General features: G+C 38.9%; 1 protein-coding gene across 1 annotated transcript in view; it reads right to left on the reverse strand.

Moving 5' to 3' along the window:
- The window catches only part of csmd3b (CUB and Sushi multiple domains 3b), a 1,941,594-nt gene that overhangs the window by 418,147 nt on the left and 1,503,978 nt on the right, over positions 1 to 19,469 (reverse strand). Inside the window, exons 15-18 of the mRNA XM_060823982.1 lie at positions 18,521 to 18,715; positions 16,556 to 16,694; positions 15,866 to 16,053; positions 15,450 to 15,638 (exon numbers count right to left, since the gene is read on the reverse strand). Of these exons, the coding sequence (XP_060679965.1) occupies positions 15,450 to 15,638; positions 15,866 to 16,053; positions 16,556 to 16,694; positions 18,521 to 18,715 (711 nt within the window). The remainder of the gene's footprint in view (positions 1 to 15,449; positions 15,639 to 15,865; positions 16,054 to 16,555; positions 16,695 to 18,520; positions 18,716 to 19,469) is intronic.

Raw genomic sequence — 19,469 nt, forward strand, 5'->3', positions numbered from 1 at the left:
TTTACCAGAGCGAAACAACTAAGGGCATGCCTCAAGCTCCCTAGTCAAGTAAAGAGAGCAGTGAGGATGACACTATTAAAGGAAGGATCTCTGTTCAAAGGGTTCCTGGTATGTTGCAGAAAATCTCACCAACATTTCAACTTGTCAGGCACAGCAAGCACAGAAATGGACAGGAGACTTGGGAAAGCAACCCCACTCCCACCCCTTCTCTCCTTAGGGTTTCACTCTGACCTGGGTGTCCAGCTGAGCGAATTCTGTGTGGTGAGTTCTGTCAGAGATCAGCGAGAGAGAACAATCTCTGGCTTTGATCAGGCATCGATGGAAGTTCCGAAGGAAGTCAACAACAGCAGTGCGCTCTCTCCAAGCTGGACACACACGGTTCCAGGATAACAGGAGGGCATTAAAGGTGCATGGCGTAGCATTTCCAATTACCTTCAAGGAATCTTTTTATTGTGATGTTTCTCCCACATTGCAACAACAGTTGCAATTTATTTTCTGAAATATAAGACTTAATAATTCATAATAGATGCTGGATAATCATGAAAATTGGAACTTTAAGGGCATAAAAGATCCAAAAGCACAAGGGACTTATTATTTTGAGAAACTGCCTCCAAATTTCTTACAACAGAATATCTGTGGTCAATACACCTTACAGATAGACTGTCTCTGCAGGCACATTATATCCTCATGTGAATATCCAACAGCTTATATTTACTCCTAGCCTGTTGCCCTCCCACATCCATGCCTTAGATTTCCTGCACAAATGATGCCCTATTCTTTCCTTCAGATAAGCTATTGTTAGTATGCACACTTGTTTTCTCCTCTTGCAGAAGAAAGGTCACAACTTGAGAAAAGGCAGAGACCTGAGGCATAGTTGTCTTGTGACAGGCTTCTTGTCAGCCATTGGTAGGGTGAACCCACTTGGTTCACCATGAAAAGGGTCTTATTCGTGAAACTGCAAATGTTGGCAACTGCCTACCATTAGAGACTGAGCAGTTGGTGCTCAGCCATATCAAGAGAACTGATCCTCTGCACATAGGCACTCTGTTTTTGATGTTGTTTCCTTCCTACTCTGTGAAGAGGCATGTGGCTAAGAAGGTGGTAGGTGGCAACTGCTGCTGCTGGGGAAATGAGAGGTCGATGCCTTTGAACTCTGAAGTGGAGCAACAGAAGCTATCCTCATCGTATCATGAGGGCTGGCAACAGGGCAGTGTAATTGAAGGTAGTTAAGTCTAGACAGATGAAGTGTCTTCCAAGAAGCTGGTAGTCATCTGTCAAGTAATGATGGCAGTGTCTGAGAAAAAGACCAGCAACCTCTCACCTGGTCATGGCTGGAGCTCCTCAGCATAAATATTTAAAACATTCCAAGCTTGTTATTTCCACCATCCAAACTCAAATTTGCACAAAATGATTTCTTAAAGTACTTTAGTTGATTTACTGCCTCAGGCTCAGGGCTTCCCTGTGAGAATCCTAACTCAACCCTGTGAAAAATAGAAACAGGTGGGATTGCATCAGGATCCTCACCTGAGATCATTTGCTGGAACTTTTCCATCCCTCTGTAATTTTCTCATCCCACTGTCCCTGTAATCTACTTCCACTGGTTTGGGAAAACTCTAGCCCAAGAGACAAAGTTGATTGCAGGAAAGAGATGTAATATTTAAAATTTATTTTGACCTCACCAATTCTGTCAACATCAAACCGTTCTTGGCAAAGTATTTTGGATTTGCAAGTTATCTACAAAATAAAAGTTACATTACTAATTGCTCATCTCGCCCCAAGAGCAGTTGTTTGGCAAACATTTTAGAGTGCTCCTGTTGAAACAAGTAATAAATGTCATGAGGGCATTTCAAGCTAACACAGAACATATTGCACCACTGTATCATGGAATAACTTTAATTTGTCATGAAATATTCTCATGCAAACACAAAATGTGAACATCTGTCAAACAGAGCAATAAAACACAAAGTAGCCAGAAAACATCCCAGGAATGGTTCTGATCTGCATGTCCACCTAAAACAACATGAAAGTTCAATTGTGACAATGGTCTTCAAATTGTTTTTTAAAATAACTGGTCCTTTGTGCTTTTTGACCCGTTACCCTCAAAGTATGATTTTCATTTCTATCCAGTACACAGTATAAGTCTTTAAGTCTTCTACTTCAGAAAATAAATTGCAACTGTTATTGCAATGGGGGACAAGATATCAAATGGATTAATTGAAGATGGTATGCCATTATGTTTCATGATACAAAAGATTCCTAACTGGTCATGAAGAACCATTGACTGGCTTGTTCTGGGGTAAACTAACTACTTGATCTTCAGATTGAAGGTGCCCTCGTGATCTGGGACCTGCTGAGAGTCCTTTGTTATCAATGAAATTCAATCTTGCCCTGCAATTTTTCAAATATGATTCTGAGGTAAAAGATAACAAATGACCAGAGCCATCAATGTGTTTGCTTGTCGGTTCAAAGCAACCTATAAGCAGCAAGTGCTCTGTTGTTTAGTCGGAACATCATGGCCAATTAATTACTTTGTAAGGTATTTCAACTGATTTAGTTTGATTTACATCATATCCAATGGGCATTATAGATCACTTACTTCTGACATTAAATGACATTTTGTGCTGATGAAAAAATATATTAAACAATAATTCATCCTCAAGTAGTTAAAAGAGTCGAAGAGATGAAAATAAAAACTAATCCGACTTGTTTCTTCTTGAAATGGTCAAAGAAACTATGTTAGGTTCAATTAACAACAAGAAGAATGGGAAGGAACAGAGAACAGTATTTACAATTGCATATTTTGCACCTATTTTGGTGACTGTGTGATTTTATAAAAAATACAGTTCTCCAAATATTTTAGTCACTTCCTACAGGAAAAGCAGAATGTGTTCAACCATTACAGAGCACATGCTGAAATTTTTAAGAGTCTGGCAGCTCTGAACCTAAGGACCTGCTTGGATCAACTGGCTGTGTCAGAAAACGGGGTGAGACTGGTGAGCATGGATCTGATTCTACTCTGAGGGTGTGTTCCCTATACTACAGCTAAAAAGTCAGGAGAAGGTTCACTTACCTGTTTTACTCTGTTAAGCAATGAATCCTTAATGATTATGTGCCAAGATTTCTCGCCTTTTCAACACAATGACCCACCTCTTGCAGCCTGTCGACCAAGCACAATACAGCAGCTCTGCAGTTCTGTCAGCATCACCACCAGAAGTGGTTGCCACTGCTGAAGACCCAGAAAACAATGCAATTGTGGAATCCAAATCAGTCAGGATCCCACTGGGTCAGGTCAGAAGGCACTTGAGGGTCAGTGTGGACTTGATGGGCTGGATGGCCTGCGGATACACTGTGGAGATTCTATGATTCCATGAGCATGAAAATTGGTGGAGCTGTGGATAATGGGGCAGCTTATCAAAGGCTACAGCAAAATCCAGATCATTTTGAAAACTGGGCGAAAAAAATGAAAGGCGGGAGTTTAATCCAGACAAGTGTGAGGTGATACATTTTAGGCGGTCAAATTCAAGAGAAAAGTATGCCGTAGATGGCAGGACCTTAGGAGAATTGATATACAGAAAGATTTTGTGGTGCAAGTATATAGCTCCCTAAAAATTGCGACTGAAATGGATTAGGTGGGAATGAAAGTGTACGGCACGTTTGCCTTTATCAATTGGACAGAGCGTTCAGAAGTTGGCAAGTCATGTTGTATAAAACTTTACTTCAGCCACATTGGGAGAAATGAATGCGGTCTGGTTGCCACACTTTTGGAAGGATGGAGGCTTTAATGAGGGTGCAACAGAGGTTTGCCAAGATGTTGCCTGAATTCGAGTGTATTAGCTATAAGGAAAGATTGAACAAACCTGGATTGCTTTTTCTAGAGTGTCAGAGACTGAAGGGTGATCTGACTGAAGTACATAAAATTATGAGGCGTGGGTAGGGTGGGCATTTGGAATGTTTTTACCCAGGGTGGAAATGTCAAGTACTGGGCAGCAAAGGTGAGAGGGCAAAAAGTTTAGAAGAGATATACGAGGCAAGTTTTTTTTCAAGGTTAAAGCACAGCAGGTTAGGCAGCATCCAAGGAACAGGAAATTCGACATTTCGGGCATAAGCCCTTCATCAGGAATCTGATGAAGGGCTTATGCCCGAAACGTCGAATTTCCTATTCCTTGGATGCTGCCTAACCTGCTGTGCTTTAACCAGCAACACATTTTCAGCTCTGATCTCCAGCATCTGCAGACCTCATTTTTTACCCAAAGTTTTTTTTCAAGCAAAAGGTGGTAGGTACCTGGAAAGCACTACCAGAGGAAGTAGCAGAATTAGATAAGATAGTAATGTTTAAGAGGCATGTGAACAGGCAAGAAATAGAGGGAGATGGACCATGAACAGGTAGATGGGATTATTTTAGATTGGCATCATATTTGGTGTAGACATGGTGGGCCGAAGACCTGTTCCTGTGCTGTACTGCTCTAGTAGGAGAAGAAAGAATACCATCTCAAGGAATTGTCATGTTAACATAGCAGACCACATTGCAAGATGTACTGAAGCCAATATAAAATTTACTATCGTGGTATTTGAATTCATGACCTCTAGCTTTTATTTGGATATGATGTATGCACTTTCAGGAAGTGTACCTTAAACAGATGTCAAAGCTACCAAGGGGAAAAGATGTAATGTACTGATCCCATTGGCAGTTTCCTTTCCTTAAGTACATTAGTGAACCAGATGGGATTTTCCAATAATCAGCAATGGAATTGTGGTCATCATTAGACTCTTAATTCCAGAACTGTTAAACTTAAATGCCATTATCTGCTGTGGTAGGATTTGAACCCAAGTTCCCAGTGCATTACGTGAGTTTCTGGATTAATAAACCAGTAATAATAACACTAGGCCATCACTTCCCCAGAATAAGAATGTAGGAACAGGACTAATAATTTTATTAATACTTCCCTTCTGAGTTTACATTTTGCCAACAACCTGTGAAGGCCAGTTTGCTGGATCTCAATATTGCCAAACAAGTTAAGAAGCCTGGAAGATGATAACTACCATATGGAATAAAGATGTCAATAGATTGCATACGTTGAATGAACCTGATGATGGCCTTGAAGACACAGATAAAATGCATTCAACATCTAAGGCTCAATATGCTCTGAAGCTCAACTTCAAAATAAGCCATCTAGAATTGAATGTCTTTGAGGCAACAACTGATTGAGCTCACTGACAAATTCAAACATACTTGCAGAGACTAGGAGCACTAATATGGCATTATACCAACTGAGCAAGCCAACAAAATCATCATCCACGTGATAACAGGTATCCTAATTACAGCTTTCCAAAACTATCTCTTCAATCAACCCAAAAGTTACACCATTGAAGCACTGCCACAAAGCAAACGCAAGTACAAAGTTGTTCTGCAAGGTTGAATGAGCAACTAGGAAAGGCAAATCTAGCTAGCAATGTGGGCAGAACCACACCTCAAGATTATCCAGCCTTTCAGGACATACACAAGACATGTGCTACTAAAGGACGTTGGAAGTGTCAAGGCACAAAATGAAGACCAAAACAAACTACAACCTAGAAACCATAATTAGAGGATAACTAGGTTCAGTATTACATTGAAATAAAAATATGTAAACAACTTCACAGAGGTGGGTATCCCATCACCAATATCATCCTTTATTTGCATGCGCACTGTGGCCAGCCAGCTCGGAGTCAGTCCCCTGCACTGAAGAGATTCTGAATTCTGTGCTTATATTGATCAGCCATGGCTTCCTAATTATCCCAGGTTAACAATCCCAATCAAGGATCTCATAGTCAGCAAGATACACCCAGTTCCAGTCACTGCAAGAACATAACAGCAAGCGACAGATATTGAGCCAAGATACACCATCAGATATTGAAGTTGACCTGATCACTGTACACACACTAAGAAGACATTCCACATGGTGAACATCACAGAATATAAAGGCACAGAGATTCAAGCAGAAGTCCTTCTTATTGAGATGGCAAGTGTCACAAAGCTAGTCCCTTTTTTTCTAAAAGTTCTTCCTTGGCTCAAGGAGACAGTGTCCTTGATTTTTTTCAGAGGGTAATAAACTGGGCTGGACTCCGACCAGATTGGTTTGGTACAGAGATGAAAAGGGTTTTGAGAGGCCTTTTGTTTATGTGTAAACAGATGAGACTTCAAGCCAAAGTGGTCATGTTTTAGAAGTGATCGTGATAGTACAAGGAGAGTGGTCAGCTCTCTAGCTGAGTTGAGCAGTTTTAGTTCAGTCTTGAACTGGGAAGTTCAACGGAGAGCTGTATGGAAACTCTTAAGAATGTTTTGAGTGATCTGGCATAGTCCATAACAGGCTGGGGGCTCTTTGCAGGATTTTAAACAGCAAGTGGTAGCTGCTAGTGTCTTTATTTTTGGATGTTGGGTTGGTTGGGTAGACAAAGCTTGGGATGGATGCGGTGACTTTGGAGGGTTTGCAAAAAGTGAATAAGACCAAATTGCAAGAATTAGCAGAAAAGCTGGAATTGGAACTATCCACTTCTGTGAGAAATGGAGAGATAATTACAGCAGTAGCTCAGCATTTAAACTTGCTGGAGAAACCATCAGAATCTAGAGAGATGACAAGAACTCATATGCAAATGAAGCAGCTCGAGTTAGAGGTAAGAGATGAGAAAAGGACAGCAGAAATGAAACAATTTGTGTTATGATTAAAAGCAGAAAAGAGGGGAAAAAGAGAGAGCAGAGAAAGAAAAAGAGAGAGTGTTCGAACTTCAGAAAACTGACACTTAAAAAGGAAAGTCAGCTTCAAAAGCTGGAGATAAAGGCTGGGGGTAGGCTGAGTGAGGAAGAGAGTGAGGATGAGCAAGCCCCTAGTAGTCAGAAATCTCTTGAGAAACAGTTTAAGTATGTTCAAGCATTGCCTAAGTTTAATGAGAATGATGTGGAAGCCTTTCTCATCTCATTTGAAAAGGTGGCTAAACAAATGCAGTGGCCAGTGGTAATGTGGGTTTTGTTGATCCAAATGAAATTTGTAGGTAGGGCAAGTGAGGTATTTGCATCCCTATCAGAGGATGTATCTGGGGAGTATGAGGTGGTGAAAAAAGCCATTTTAAGTGCATTAGAGGTTGTACCAGAAGACTATCGACAATGTTTCAGGATTCTAAGGAGGGACCTTGGTCAAACTTATCTTGAGTTTGAGAGGATCAAACAGAGTAATTTTGATAGATGGATAAGGGCTTTAAAAATTGAGCAAACTTCTGATGCCCTTAGAGAGGTAATTATTTTGAAGGAATTCAAAAATTCACTGCCTGAAGTAGTGCAAACTCACGTGGAAGAGCAGAGAATTAAAACAACAAGGTTAGCAGCTGAAATGGCAGATGATTATGTATTGGTCCATAAAACACAGTTTGACTTCCAGAATCAATTTTGGTCCATGAGGGATAGAAATTGGGGCAAAGAGATGTCCTCACATGGAAAGGGAAAGGTAGATCTCAGTGAAAATCATAAGGATAACTTACCACAGGGTAAAACAGAAACCCTTGAGGGGACAAAGAAGTTAAAAGGCTCTGGTATTTTCATTGAAATAAAATGGGCCACACAAAATCACAGTGTTGGTGGGCTAGGAGAAAGGCAGAAGTAGGAAAACCAGACAAGTCTGGAAGATTTGTTGGACTAGTAATAAAAAATCCAAGGGATGTTTGACAACTGCCTCAGAGTGTGCAAAATGATCAGAGGTTGATTAAGGAGGAAGTGACAGATCTGCTTAAAAAAATACACGCAATAGTAAATTTTATTTACATAAGCCAGGAGAAATAGGTAAGGCAGTTACAATATTAAGGGACACAGGATCCTCTCAGTCTGTAATGCTGAGGGATGAGGAAATATGCACTCCTGAAAGACTATTAGCAGAGAAGGTACTTGTAACAGGAATTCATAGTGAGACAAAAAGTGCTCAATTATGTAAAGCGAGATTAGAGAGTCCAGTGAAGAGTGGAGAATTTGTGATTGGAGTACTAGACAAAGTGTCAGCTCCAGGAAAACAATTTGTCCTTGCAAAAAATATAATTGATTCACCAGTGGGCATGCTGCCTACACTAGTTGAAAAACCAATGAAGACGCAGGCAAATGAAGACCTAGAGAATTTTTATCCAGAAATTTTCCCTGATTGTGTGATCACAAGATCACAGAGGCACAAGCTGAATCAGGAGGGATCAAAAGGCACAGATAAGGAAGCTGACATAGTGTTATCCAAAACTTTCTTTGATCAGATAGGTGGAATAGAGAAGGAGCAAGTAGGTAAGCATGGAAATATTTTTGCTAAGCTGATTGAATTACAGCTGATATATGCAAAGTTAAAACAGTTATATCAAAAGGCATTTACAAAGAATGAAAGTGAATGCATTCCTATGTGTTATTACTTAAGAAATGATGTCTTACTGAGGAAATGGAGACCATTACACGTTCAAGCAGATGGAAAATGGGGCATGATTCATCAAGTTATTTTGCTAGTAGGATATAGAAACGAGGTGCTGTGAGTGGTGCATGAACTACCACTTGGAAGTCATTTAGGGGTGAGGAAAGTACAGCCTAAATACAAAGACATTTTTACTTGCCTGGACTACACAAAGAATTTTGCCAGACATGTCATACATGTCAGCTAATTGGAAAACCACAAACAGTAATAAAACCTGCACCTTAATCTGTTCTTTGTGTTTCATTGTGTAATTTTGTGAATAAAGTTTTTGTCTGTTTTAAAATCGAGTAGTTAACGTAGCTATCTTACTCCAGATAATTTTCACTGTATACTGACTGAAACAAGTTGCAAAGTTAGGTCTGGTGCTGCCTGCTTAAGAATGCTTTGAGTAGTCTGGCCTCATCCATAACACAAGCGATCATTTGACATCAAAATCTCCCTGTGTAAGGGAACACAATATCTTTGAAAATTCGGAGAAAATTTTAGTTTTGTTAATTTGAGTGGAGCTAAAGCTGGTCAAGCATACATTAAGTAGAAAGTGGACATTGAAAAGGAATGGAAGATTCCACCTTCAAGTTTGGCATCAAGTCGGAAACACACAGCCAATTTCTTGGAATTGTTCTTGACAGCAATGAAAATGATAGAATTGGATCACCATCTTGACAATGAAGGGATTCCGCTAAAGTTATGCAAAGCCGAGTCCAACAAGAGAACATTTACATCTCCAGTTCAATCCCTGATAAGAGGGGAGTCAATCTGGCAAAGAGGCTAGGCCACAAACAATTCACCTGCAGGACCCATTGGCTCAACTAATTCAAGACAAGGCATGGTCCTAGTCTGCATGACAGGTGGTGCATATGCAACCGTGATGGAAGAAATGACACATTTTTGACACAAAATGGCTCTAGTCATGCAATGAATGTGTGTGCACCAAGAGACATTTCAGCAGACGAAACTTGACTATCCTATCATTTTTCCTGAAAATGTGTTGCTGGAAAAGCGCAGCAGATCAGGCAGCATCCAAGGAACAGGAGATTTGACGTTTCGGGCATAAGCCCTTCTTCAGGAATGAGGAAAGTGTGTCCAGCAGGCTAAGATAAAATGTAGGGAGGAGGGACTTGGGGGAAGGGCGTTGGAGATGCGACAAGTGGAAAGAGGTCAAGGTGAGGGTGATAGGCGGGAGTGGGGTGGAGGCGGAGAGGTCAGGAAGAAGATATCCTATCAATTTTGCCAGATTGCTCACTTATGTTTAATGACGAAATGTATTATGACGGAAAGTGGAGCAAGGAACTCACTGTGATGGTCTGCGCTAATACAGATGGCACTGAAAGGCTATTGCTTCTTGCAAATTAGAAATTCCAAGCAGGTGGGTTGCTTTGTGAATAACAAGACTCTGCCCATGCAGCATAAGCATTACAAAACTGTTTATGGCAGATAAGGAAATTGATAAAATATATAAATGAAAGAAAAGGAAGCTTATTATCAGGAGAGTCAACCAGCCGATGCACCCTGACACGACTGGATTCAAGAGCATCAAGCTGATGTCATTGCCACCCAACACCGTGGCTAAGTTCCAGTCAATGCATCAGAGGTTATTTGGGAATCTAAGAACAACTATGAATGGCAACTGATCCCTCAGGTTATCAACATCATTGATAAGAAACAAGAGAATTACCAGTTGTTGTAAAGATCACAGTCAGAATTAACATTGCACGGAAGCCACAGTTACCAACTGCTCCCACCATACTAGATTCAAACAGATAAAAGAATAAGTCGTCACAAATTGAAGCCAATTTTTGCTCATGTATGTGAAAATGGAAACCATGGAAATGGATGACTGCATACTACATACGAAAACAGACATATTGTGATTGTGGATGCAATCTTCAACTGGAGGAGCTAACGGAGGACAGGAATCCTGAAGAATTTGATGTTTACCCATCCACCCATTTGCATGTTCCTCTAGCCAATGCTGCAAACGTCACTGATATGATCATATGGTAGAACATCACCGTACAGCACAAAAATACCAAAGATGTGTTTAAGTTGGATGGTTTGGCAAATATATCACACTTGTCTAAAGGCAGGATGCTAAGCATAAAAAATGTGGCAGAGATTCTCTGGAGCTAATTGTCTATATTTTTCACTTTTTTTTGTAAAACGCATGGTGTGAATAATTTAAATACAGACTTTTTTCTCATCTGCTGTTTTATTGTATTTTAATTTGGAGTTTATTTTGACATATGGCATGTTTGTAAGTAAAACAGGTTATGCAGAAGCCTCCTTGACTTCAGTGAACTCAAAGTTGTAGGAAGAACCCCTGTTATTTAACATATTAGGATATTAATACAAGTAAATACGGAGGGGATACTACACCTGGGAACTAGGAATCCCAGGTCCAAGAATAATTGCTGAGCTAGCTTGTGGATTTGTAGCCTTTGAAATACCCAAAGGAAATAAACAATCATCCATTCAAGCATCTTGTGAAAATAATTATTCCTCTTGGGAACCCTTATAACCATTAAAATATAAATATTCAATATGATCATAATGTACTCTCCCCGCAGTACTCATGTATTAGTCAAAATGAACCACCACTGAAAAGACAATCTTGACAAAGCAAGTTCTTGTGAGTTACAATCTTGTTTACAGCTGTGTAATCAATTTTCACTGAGGTAAATCTATTAGAGGCCTTGGAGTTCAGACCATCACTTACAGTGAAATTCTACTCCACAACTGTGCAAACAAACCCTCCAGAGATTAGAATGAAGCCTCTGAGTTTTCCTGAGCATATGATTAGCCATCAGATATTGACTCTTCAAAGGTTGAACACATGGATTTTCAATCTAAAAAATTAGGTATCTATTCAATTCTTTCTAAGGACAATATTGAAGTAATGTACAAATCAAAACAGAATATCCAGATATATAAAAAAATCTGTTTCTTGACACTGTTGAATTCACAACAGCAATTTATCTCCTCGTAAAAAAATACTCTAATGCTTTCAGATACTTAGCATAGTGCTCGTCAATTCAATAGGCACATGCCATTTAAGGAAAAAAGTCTTGCGGTCAAATAACTGCATTTATAGTAAATTGAACTTATCATAAATACAGGATTGGACAAAGTCAGCATGGGTATATGAAAGGCAAATCATGCTTTACAAACTTACTGGCATTTTTCTTTTGCAGATGTAACTGGTAGAATAGAATCATAGTCATAGAGATGTCTAGCACAAAAACAGACTCTTTGGTTTAACTTGTCCATGTCGACCAGATATCTTAAATTAAACTAGTTCCGTTTTCCAGCATTTAGCCCATATCACTCTAAACCCTTCTTATTCATGTACCCATCCAGATACCTTTTAACAGTTGCAATTGTACCAACCTCCAACACTTCCTCTGGCAGCTTGTTCCATATATGTACCACCCTCTGCATGAAGAATTTGCCCCTTAGGTCAATTTTAAATTTTTCCTCTGTAACCTTAAACCTGTGTCCACTAGTTTTGGACTCCCCCCAACCCAGGGAAAAGACTTTGTCTATTTACTGTATCCATGTCCCTCATGATTTTATGAGCCTCTATAAAATCATCCCTCAGCCTTCCACATTCCAGGGAAAATAGCCCCAGCCTATTTAGCTGCTCCCTATAGCTCAAGCCCTCCAACCCTGGCAACGTCCTCGTAAATCTTTTCTGAACCTTTTCAAGTTTCACAACTTCCTTCCCACAGGAGGGAGGGAGACCAGAATTGCACACAATATTCCAAATGTGACTGAACCAATGTCCATACAGCTGCAAACATGACCTTTCAACTCCTATACTCAACAGACTGAACAGTAAATTCAAGCCCACCAAATGCCTCCTTCACTATCCTATCTACCTGGGACTCCACTTTCAAGGAACAATGAACCTGCACTCCAAGTCTTGTTGTTCAGCAACACTGCTTAGGACCTTATCATGAAGTGTATGTGTCCCACTCTGATTTGCCTTTCCAAAATGAAACACCTCAAATTTATCTAAATTAAACTTCATTTGCCACTCCTCAAATAGATAAAGCAGAAAGACGTGGGTATTTGGATTTTCAGAATGCTTTTGATAAGGTCCTTCTGTAAAGATTTTTGGGCAAAATTAATGCACATGTGATATGGGATAACATGTTGACACGAATTGAGAGAATGGCAGTAAATACATATTTTTCCAAGAAGCAGGCAATGACTAGCAGAGTAACACAGGGATCAGGGTTTGGACTCCAACTATTCACAATGTACCACAATGACTAAGATAAAAGAACCAAATGCAACATTTCTAACTTTTCAGATGACACAAAAGTGGGTCGAATTGTGAGCAGTGAGATGGATGCAAGGAGACCTCAAAATTTCAAACCAGTTGAAAGACTGGGCAAATACATCGGAGGTGCAGTATAACTTGGTCAAGTATGACAATGTACACTTCAGTGTGAAAAACAGAAACAAATAGTATTATTTAAATTTGAAATTACGATCCTTCCCCCACCCACTTTATTTTTGTAGGTGTGTCCGGCATTGGCATTGCAAGCTCCAACCACTAGGTAAACTAAGGAATTGTTCAACACAAACTCAGTGCTCAGCTTGGGTCAGATGACCTTCCCTTAGACAAGAGATTGATTTCATTTCTGTTTCAATCAAATGCCTTTAACAGCATTGCATTGATTGTTCCTCAGCTTTCCCCAACATTTCTGAAAATGTTCACAACATTGAAACCTCTGCTCACATTCAATGTTTGTGATTCAAGCTGAACTTAGTTCACAGCTACTTGCCTTTCTGCATTAGCAAAATAATCTTGGAATTTAGATTAGAAAATCTCTTGGATGGTTGCTTCATAATCAAAATTACTGAAGATTTACAGCACAAGTAATGCTGTGACTGTTTTCAAGGCCTCCTTGTCATGATTAAAAACCCAAACAATGCCACTAAATGCATATTTCACAGGATTTTGCAAGCTAATTTGTATTCTGTCATGAGAAAAGGGTGTGAGCAGAAATAATTAGGTAGATGCCTATCCCCAAATCTTTATAATGAAAGTATGTCACTTTCTACTGGAAAAGAATAAGAAAGAAATTGTTCAAGAATACTATAAATATTTTGAATGAGTCAGTTGCTGCTATTATTGCCTGCCTGAACTAAACAGAGACAGCAAATGCGTTCAATTTGGAATTATTTAGTAAAACTGCATCACTACTTGCATTTAGAACTCTTTTGATGTTCATCTTAAAGTAGAAAAGGCAATAATTTGTGGTCAATATCCTAGTACTAACCAAGAAAAAAAAATCAATTTTGTTTATATCTTTAGTATAGTGTCAGATGTTAAAATTAATTTGAAATGACCCTTGGGTGAAATGAGAAACATAGCTCAGAGAAAACATCTGTAAAATAATTGCTCAGTAAAGATATTCATTATTAGTTAACAAGGGGCTTCAGTACACTGATTTGTACTCCATTACCTTTTTGCCAATGAGGAACAAAACTCAAATATGCCTGAGTTAATAAAAATCACAGCAGAAATTTCCACCTGCCAATGAATTTCACATTTTAATAAGTTTAGGTTTTTCATTTCGAAAATACTCAAGATTCGCACCATCGTTTTTAAATGAAGGGCTTGTAAACACGAGTTGACAAAGTTTTTGGAACCTTAGATGAGGACAGAGCCACCTAGCCAATAGAAAAGTAATATATCTAATATGAGTTTGTCCAACAGGTATCCCACGCATCAGAATGTACACTGACAAAGCGTCCAATCCTAGTGTGCATTATAGTTCATATCCAAATCATGTGCATGTGGAAAAATCACTAAGGAGCTGCTGCTTTAATCTAAGCACATGTAGCAATATTCCTATGTTCCTCAAATAAGAGGCTGTTTCTCTCCCATATTTGCTATTTACTTTTGAAGAGTCATAGACAGCTGGTTTGCAATGTGGAGTGATGCCAACATTGGAGATCCCATTCCTTCACTGGCCGAGGTCACCGTGAAATGTTCTCCTTTTCAACCGTTCGCCTCACCTGAGGCATGATGACCGTTCGGTTAAACCACCACCAATCATCTCACTCTCTCATGAGACAGCAGCTCTATGGCCCTTGGAACACTGGCAACTTTTAAATCTGAACTACACTGAGCCAATCAGTGGTAAATGTAGAAATTGAATTGTCTCTCAGGATAAAGATATGCAAATGTCTCTATCTTCATTGACCCTCAGGTCAATGTCGCAGTATGTCCAGTGAGCGAATTTGCTACAAAGGAGAGGATGCTTACTGGGTGGGGTGACTGGGCAGACCCAGATAAGAGGTGGCAGAGATGCAAGGCCAAGGTGGCCCATGAACCTGGGCCCTAGTCTGTCAGCAGAATCAAGGTGGTGGCCTGGGCTTATGGCTATGATCTGGGCTGAGGCAGGGCAGGGCCAGGGCTGACAGCAAGGTCAAGATGACAAGCATCGAGGCTGGAAATAGACCATAGAGAAAAACTCCATCATGAACATGAGTTCTGAGGAAGGGTAACTCAACCCAGAATGTTAGCTCTGATTTCTCTCTACTGATGCTGCCAGACCGGCTGAGCTTTTCCAGAAACTCTGTTTTTGTTTCTGATTTATTGCATCTGCAGTTCTTGCAGCTTGTATTCAATCATGAACAGGTCTGACCATCTGTAGGAATAAGTTCAAATGGTTGAGTGGGTTTCCCAAGCCCATTCATAGTGAGTGTGCAGATGTGAGAGGAAAACAGAGAGAGAGGGGTGGTTTGAGCGGTAGTGAAAGGGCAACAGGGTGTGTGTGTGGAAGGCAGTGGCAGAGAGAGCGTGAGGGTGGATGGGAAAATGTGGCTAAATGAATACCACAAGCTTACCACTCTCTGGGTGAAGAAATCTCTAAATGGCCTAAAGGTATGATAGCCCACAATTTGTCCTTGAATAGCTCACAAGCAGTGTTATCTAGGCTGTGGTGACTTCCAGTAGTTCCTTACCATCACAAGTAGGCAAAGGATGATTCCACCAGTGATTCTTCTCACACATCAGAGGCTCCTCGTGACTGATTGTGTAACCAGATTCACAGCTGAATGCCACAGTGGAACCGATTGAAAAGTCCTGCCCATAACGGTAGCCATTCACTGGGATTCCAGGATCCATGCAGGAATATGTATCTACTGTAACACCTGCAGAAACAGGAAGAAAAATATAAAAGTGTCACTAGAAACAAAAACGTATACCTCTCATCTGAAACTGAACAGTTTGTTTAATTATTTCCACAGCAGTTATTTTATGCGCAGTGACTGCTTCCTTTGTAACAAAATATTAAAAATACACCTCTGATTTAAATAATCTAAATGAAGCATAAGTTCAATTAAAATGCTGGGAGAAAATGGCGACAAGGAATACTTACTTTCATAATGAATCTTGAAGCCAATATTGGAACGACTATTATCAGTTACAAAGAGAAGGTAAAGATAGTTGGTGCTACTAAAAAGAAATTGAGGAACTTGTGTGCCATTGAAAGAGCCAAGAACTGGGGCTAGAAGGCTAGGTCCATCATGAATTTCCAGAACATCATAATTAACTTCAGTTTGAAACCTATGCAGAGAGAAGTTTAAATTCATACATAAGTCAATACTAAATGTTCAAACAAATTTAACTTTTGGAGAATACTTTATTTTCAAGTATCACTCCAGCTTACTTAACCAGCTATCAGACAAACTTAATAATTAGGTTTTTGTAAATGTTTCTAATCATTATAAACTGAGAAAGATAATAAGAAATCACGCATTTTCTTTAGCTAGTCACATATTCATATTTTTAAGAAGTAAATGGTCTGTTACACTTCTGCCTTTATCTTTCTGAAATCTTGTATAATGATTTTCAAACCAGTCTTGGAAGATTTGTTTTACAAAAACTGATGTAGGATGTAATATAATATATATGCCTTTTATTTGCCAAAATAAAAAAAATTAAGAATTTTCACAATGACTAATTTGTGAAAGCTAAACTTTCCTCAAAAGTACAAATAATTCGCTTATCAATTAAGATCGTTACTCATCAACATAGCAATATTTGAAAAAAAAGCTTGTGAGAAGACCTTTCAAATGTTATTTTGATGGAATGTCCTGGTTCAGCTTCAATCACCCACTCACAATTCTGGGAATCCTTATAATATCCAGGCCAGCCTGGTGATAGGATTACTCCATTAGGAGAAGAAAAATGGCCACCACAAGGAGCTTCAAAACAAAAATAAATAAATTTATACCTCAGCATGTACGTATCAATACAAAGGCTACACAAAGATATACTGCAATATTAAATGTAGGATAGCCATTACAGAAAAAAAAGAATAAATTTGATTTGAGAATATCAATGTTTCAGGAGTGGAAACTATGAATTTCATTAACTGTATTCCAGATCGATATTGGTGTAATAAATAATATTACTTTTGTGCAAAGTAATCAATTGAAAACTCAGCAGGTTTTCCAGCAATTTCTGTTTTGTCTTTGATTTAAAGCATTCACAATTTTTAAAGTTTTTTTAATTGAAAACAATAACTTGCTTAACTGGAATGTGTGTGTTTCTTTTAATCATCACAGCAATGTTAACATATTGAGAAATGGAGTTTTAAGGATCAAAAAAAGAGAAGACTATTCAAACCCTCAAGCTATTTCAGATCAAATTAGATCATAATCAATCTGCAAGAAATATTATTAATCAATTTTTGTGTTCATACTTATACCCAATAGAGAAAAAAAAGAACTCAGTCTTGAAATCTCCATTTAAGCATTTACAATTTTGTGGAAATCAAGTTTCAGAAATCCATCCCTGTTAATCTGGAAAATCTTTCTGATTTCATTTCTAAAAGTTCACCACTAAGTTTAGAATGTTCCTATCTTGGTAACTTCTCTGAATTGACCCTTTTTAAGTTCCTTTACCATGTTAAACAACAAGTTGTATTTATTTGGCATCATAAAACACCTAATGACAGTTTACATAAGCTCAGCAATGTAAAAAGGTATTAGATTGGATGACCCAAAATCATGGTCAATGGAACCATTTTATAAGCATCTTAAGAAAGAAAAATTATATCAGAAGGCAGAGTGCTTTAGTACCAATGCTAGTGCAATTAAAATTAAGAATTCTGAAGTGACCAGAATGGAAATCTCAGTGGATAATAGAGCTAAAGGAGTTTACAGAATCAATGATGGAATTAAAAACATTCAAATTGTTAAAATTAAGGTATTTCTTCATCAGGAGTCAATGAGTATAGAGATGATGTGTGATTGGAACTTAGTACAAGTTAGAATGTGGAAAGCAGGGCTTTGGATTTGCAGAGAGTAGGCAATGGGATGCTACACTGATGTGCAATGGAATGCAGTCCAGATGTAAGAAAGGCATGGATGGAGGTTTCATCAGCAGAAAGGCTGAAGCAGGAATGCAGGAGACCATTGTCATATGGAGATTGAAATAGGTGGTCCATCTGAGGGAAAGAATGCATTGTTGGAAACTCAGTTTAGAAACACATATGACACCCATCGGGAATAATCTGGTTCAGTTCAGATGACTTACCAAAGAGAGGATGGAATCAGTTGGAGAAAATTTCTACTGACCAGCACTAGATGTTAATCAAGCAGTCTGACAATGTGAAAAACAATGGAGGCACTCAAGAGAAGTAGTGTTGAAGTAGGGATACATCTTGCCAATAGTTAATTTGATTACATTCACTTCGTCTGTGCATTGGGTTTCCAACAAGTTGCAAATGGATCCGAAATTGTTTTTGCTCCTGCTCTGTTATCATCTCTCAACACACATAAAATGCAATACAAGTCAATCTCACATTTCCCAATTCAACTTTCATATCTGGACATAATGTGTCTTTGTTTTGTAACTTCCATCTCATATTCACAAAACATACTGTCCCTCTTTTCTTTACCCTCCTTAATCCAAGTTATTAAAATAAATGGTAACAACAGAAGCCCTTGTATAGATCTCTGAAGATCATCAGTTGTCACATATTTATTCCCTGTTCATATTAATTTATCAAAATGTCTGGCAATACCTTCGCATTTAGGGATTGGGCCACTCCACATGACTTTTCCATCTTTTAAAACACACGTTATGGTTTCTGTCCCTTGCGTTTTGATGAATCCTTCTTCACAGAGAACAGATACTGAGCTTCCTAACTGAAAATTGTCACCAAACCGTCGACCATTAATGGGAATGCCAGGATCAGGGCACTCATTGTGTCCGAATGCTATGTACAGAAAAGAGAGAAAATATGGTTGAACCTTTATGTTGCCATTTGGAATTTAATGTCACTTAATTTTGAAATAAACCTGATCAGTTATGACTGCAAGTATTCTGCAATATAGAATGCTAAATAATCAATTTCCACACAAACTTAAGGTCTGAGATGCAAAGAAACAAGGAGAACAGGATGGTTAATAGCATTTAAGAACTCTGGCGTGTATAGAGAAAATGAGAAAGGAAATAACCAGGGATTCACATTTACCTTGCAGTCTCAGAATACAAAGTTAACTTGTTCAGAGTTGTCTGGCAATCTCATGTTCCACCACATCTCCCATTCCCACCAAACCATGGGATCAACTCTGGTTCAATGGAGCGTGCAGGAGAGCATGCCAGATGCAGCACCAGAAAAACCTTAAAATGAGCTGCCAACCTGGTGAAGCTACCAAACAGGACTACTTGTGTGCCAAACAGCATAAGCCACAAGTGATAGAGCTAAGCGATCCCACAAACAATAGATCAAATCTAAGCTCTGCTGTCCTGCCATATTCTGTTGTGAATAGTAATGGACAATTAAATAACAGGTATGTCCTGCACATTAAATACATGACAAATCCATACAGTCAATAATTATCTCATCAGTCTAATCTCGATCATCAGTAAAGTGAGGGAAAGTCCCATCAACAGTGCTATCAATCAGCACCTACTCAACAATAATCCACACAGTGACACCCAGTTTGTGTTCTGGTATGGCCACTCAG

The sequence above is a fragment of the Hemiscyllium ocellatum genome, chromosome 4, assembly GCF_020745735.1.
Source record: "Hemiscyllium ocellatum isolate sHemOce1 chromosome 4, sHemOce1.pat.X.cur, whole genome shotgun sequence".
NCBI classification, from domain to species: Eukaryota; Metazoa; Chordata; class Chondrichthyes; order Orectolobiformes; family Hemiscylliidae; genus Hemiscyllium; species Hemiscyllium ocellatum.